Genomic DNA, 4529 nt, shown 5'->3' with positions numbered 1-4529 from the left:
AAATAAATAAATAAAATGCCCACAGATAACTGCTGAATTGCTAGCTTTGCCGGTGAGGCCAAAAGCCATGCCAAGAAAAATTAAAACAGGACTAGCATAGGCTTTGCAATAATTGTAAACTTTTCCGTCAAAATATCTTCACTTAAAGTACACACATTGGCATAAACTAAATAAGAAAATAATCCTATTCTACATCTCCTTCCTTTCTATTTATGTCCTTTTGTTAATTTACAGCATTTTTTTAAAATGTATTTTAGTACAGGGTCTCACTACACACTCGTGGTGATCCTCCTCTTTTCTGCCTCCCAAGTGCTGGGATTACAGGGCATGCCATCATGCCCAGTCTCAGTGTGTCCAGGGGGAGGGCCCACAAGGCATGCCGGGGATTGAACCCCAATCGCTGTGCCTGTCTAAGTAGGTACTTTAGCCCGCTGAGCGATTTGGCTGGCCCAATACAGCATTCATCTTAGGACAACTGAAATACAAGTGCAGTTATGATAAGTAGATCTCTCAGCAAGCAAAGAAGAAGTGAGAGGAAGCCTGCTTCCATGCTTTTCTTATCTTGACACGCTTGCTTTCAATGGTGCTTTTTCATATAGAGCTACTTCTCAATCAGGTACATGTTTGGAAATATCTTCAAAAACTGCTTGGAAACACCTCATTACCCTGCCAGTGTTTCTGAGTGACAATTAGAATAAATGAAATCAGAAACTCTCTGAACCTAACTGGCATCAGAGGTCCTATAATCTGACACCCTTGCTGTTTGAATACTTACAAAATAGACAGCTCCCCTTCATGAAGAGGTCAGTTACACTTCCACTAGTTTTCTTTACTAACATAACTATTTTAAGCATTTAAAACCCAACAGCATGTATGCAGCCGCCAGCCCAAGTCTTCTCCCAGACTGTACTTCACCCTCTAGCTACGCTTTTCTACGATAAAGTTCACCCCGAACAGTGAACAACCGCATCTCCATTCTGCTTAGTGGAATGATTTATGAATACAAAAGCAGAAAATCCATGTCTGCAACGTTTTCACTTCCTCTCTATGCTTCAGTTTTTGTGGGGGTTTTTTGTTGTATTTTTTTCTTGTAAAAAGAGCAAGAGACGCTACAGAGTCTTCAGTGATACTGCCTAATCCAACCTCCTATGCTATGGTAAATAATTGTACCTCCACTGGACTCCAACGACAAATACGTAAATACTGCAGGCAAAGAGTGTTATATAGGTGGCAGAAAAACAGTATATAAAAGCGAAAGATTTTTTTTGAACCTGTCTAGGTTTAAAAAATGAAATAAAAAAGTTCAAAATATAAAAACACAAAAGATTAAAGCCAGTTTCATGTGTAAGTGATTATCAATGTCAAATGTCAAAAATATATTCAAAAGATGGAGGAAATATTTTACCTGATGTTGAGGAGTTTCAGTGCATTCAGCAGCACGCCCCGTTTTACATCGTAGTCTATTTTCTGATCGGTTCCAAAGCTTGGGGCTCGATTAATCTGAAATTTACAGAGAGACTATGAGGGCAGGCAAGTGTTGGGAGGGTCAGCAGCTGCTCAGTGTCTTCTCAATCTCATGGGATCCCTAAAGGACTCTACCGTGAGCCACCGCGGCCTGGATACCACTGCCCATCTCTGCTGCCCAGCACCAGGCCCCTCTGCCTTCAGAGAAGGCTTTCAGGGGCAGCGTTTTCTGGCACTTTCTCCAGCCACTACCCCATGCCCTGGAGATTCCAAGATGAGCAAAGTTCGAAGTGACTTATCCGGACAAAAAGTTTGAAGAAGAATGAAAGCGCTATTCATGTCATCAACACAGTAACAATTATATACATGAAGACAGCATTAAAAAAATCAGCGCCCAGTTCTAATCGCTTCATATCTTCCTATGAACTCATCTTCTCTTGCTTAAAAAATACACTCTGTTTCTTTCTAGCTAGCTCAAACAATAATTTATCAATTTCCATTTCAAAGGTACTGACTAACTCAGAAATTAAGCTTAAAGGTAGCTGCAGACCAACCTCCAGGCGCGTTTCTAACAGCGTAAGCGGTAATGGGAATACAAAGCCCCATTTGTGTCTATCCTACTCTCTGACATCATCACTTCCAGGAATTCATCTAGGTGAAAAATAAGAAGCCACTTTATATGTCTTGAAACCCCTCACACAACAGTCTAGCACTTCAAGAGCTGATCTTTTTTAAAGAGGGGTATTACTGACATTGTGAAAATTAACTGGCATAGCAGATGTTTAAGAGAATTACTCAGTTAAATCAGTTGGTTAGGACACTGCTGAATTGAACACTACAGGTTTGTTCTAGAACACCAACTAATCTCTCAGGCTACTGCAACAAAAACTGTCTGCTCCTAGTTGTAATTCTGCAAATCCATCAACACAAAGAGAAAACACTTATAGTGTGCATTCTGTTACTGGCAACTGAGGAAATGCCACATTAAATTGAAAAGGCCATCAAGGACTATTGTGTCTAACTATAAATGTGACATAGTTTCCCTCTAGGAAAACTATAAATAGAAGGAAAAATAACAAGAAAAGATCACCTGTTGGTGTATTGTTAACCTTTGATAAACAGTATTCAGATATTTTCTATCCATGTATAACAAAAATTCATCTTATCCTCTACATGTGTAAATATGGCAGCTGCACTCTATAAGCAAAGTTTTTCCTCTTAACAATATATCATGAAAATCTTTCATCATGTCTCATGTTTACAGATTCACAGGACTCTTTTCGTATAGCTGTGCCATACTGCATTTTAATGTCGTTATGTCTTAGCAGGTAAAGAACACATTCCCAGCAAGCGCTGGGAAAGTGCAAGAACACCTCGGGATTCCAGGCCAGCATGAAGAACAGCCTGCGCCTGGTAGCTAAGCTCAGGGCATTTCCCATTCCAAGGGCACGTTCGTGTAAACCCTGGAATTTGTAACACAGTGATACTTCTGCTGCTACTTACAACAAGATTATAAACTAAACCAAACATTTAGAACTGCTGATGAAGTGCCTCTCTGGAATGCGGTCTGCTTCACAGAATTCTTTGGTATTCCATCCAAGTTGCAGCTGGGCACTGCGCCAGGCACACCCTTCACCCAGGACACGTCCTGCTGTAACACACTAATTCATAGCTCTCCTCGGACCTCTCACAGATTATTCCCTTTGCTATGATGTAAAATATTCTATGAAGAAATATACACACATATAACAAACTAAATGCAGACAGACAGTAAAACTTTATCAAGTTTCAAGAGAAAAATCAAGAAACAAAATCAGAACCACAAGTGGCTGACAGAGGAGACTGAAAACTAGACAGCTTCTACCCAGCAAAACGCTCCTCTGTGACGCTGGTGCTTTCTTCAGTTCTCACTTCCTACCAAGATGCTAAAACAGACAAAACCCAGCAGATGCTAGAATTTTAAAGTTCAACGAGTTTGTAAAAATTGCAAAGTAGAAATGGTCCAAAACACACTTTTATTACCAAAAGGAGGTCAGTCAGCTCATACACATATCAAGGCATCCATAACAGCATCTTGGCTCTAACCTGAACACTCGCCAGACCACTCACCTAATACCTACCAGCTCCCCTAGCCTCTATCCTACCTTAAACATCTCTGTCCAAATGTTCCTTCTGCAAAGACTTAAAAAAAAAAAAAAAAAGCTCTCAAACATAGACATTAGCTCAGGGATATTAATCACTCCATTGATTGTGCTATTTTTTCGTTTCCTCTGAACACTTACAACTATGACACACATCTGAGTCTTCACCAGGATCACACAAGTGTTCTGGCCAATTCTATTAGTACAATGACTCCAACTTAATACACCTTTAATTTATGGGCACTTAAAACATTTGCAGTACATTCATTCATACTCTATAATTTTCCACTCTAAAAAAATATTTTCTGTGCTTGAAATTCTCTTCAGTTTTGCTACAGCTAATCAATATCTGAAATTACTCTAGTCAGCTAAAACTTGGCACTTTCTCAGAAGTACCTTCTACTTTATTCCACTTGGTGGCGACAAAAGGCTTTGAACAGCATCCTCTATCAGCATGCCGGCAACTTCAGCAGAGAGCAGAGCAACAAGACACAGAGCAAGTTCTAAAAGGGCTAACGCTGAACATGCTAAATGGCCATTTTACAGTTTTTGATTGCTGTGGCGTTTTTAATGGTTCAGACTTATCTGGAAACAATGAAAGAGGGAATACAGAATGAAGAAGCGTGGTATTTTGAGCTTTTAAAAATATACAGAATTCAGTCAACTATGTTTAGTGCATTAATGAAAAATTCCAGTGAGCCTTTTTTTTAAAAAGGTACCAAAAACATTTATGAAGTCATTTTTCTCTGCAATCCTTTTAGCTTTTCTTCCTGCATATACGCTCACCACTTCTCTACCCATCAAGAATTTAAAAAATAGAGACGAACCAGGCCGCGGGATCCTGAACAGACCCAGAGCACAGGCCCGGTGAGTGAGTGAGACGACCTGGGGCTGCGGGATCCTGACAGACCCAGAGCGCAGGCC

At 40.1% G+C, this 4529-nt stretch overlaps 1 protein-coding gene across 2 annotated transcripts in view; it reads right to left on the bottom strand.

Annotated features, from left to right (window-relative positions):
* The window catches only part of Ttll7 (tubulin tyrosine ligase like 7), a 125115-nt gene that overhangs the window by 87055 nt on the left and 33531 nt on the right, over positions 1–4529 (bottom strand). For both annotated transcript variants that reach the window (XR_002822816.1, XM_004639300.3), the window contains exon 10: positions 1406–1500. Coding sequence is in view for 1 of the 2 variants with exons in the window: in XM_004639300.3 (XP_004639357.1) it covers positions 1406–1500 (95 nt within the window). In the remaining variant the exon portion in view is untranslated. The remainder of the gene's footprint in view (positions 1–1405; positions 1501–4529) is intronic.

The sequence above is a fragment of the Octodon degus genome, unplaced genomic scaffold, assembly GCF_000260255.1.
Source record: "Octodon degus isolate 3935 unplaced genomic scaffold, OctDeg1.0 scaffold00109, whole genome shotgun sequence".
Lineage (NCBI taxonomy): Eukaryota > Metazoa > Chordata > Mammalia > Rodentia > Octodontidae > Octodon > Octodon degus.
Note: the sequence above shows the minus strand (reverse complement) of the source record. Positions and strands in the feature narration are given on the sequence as shown.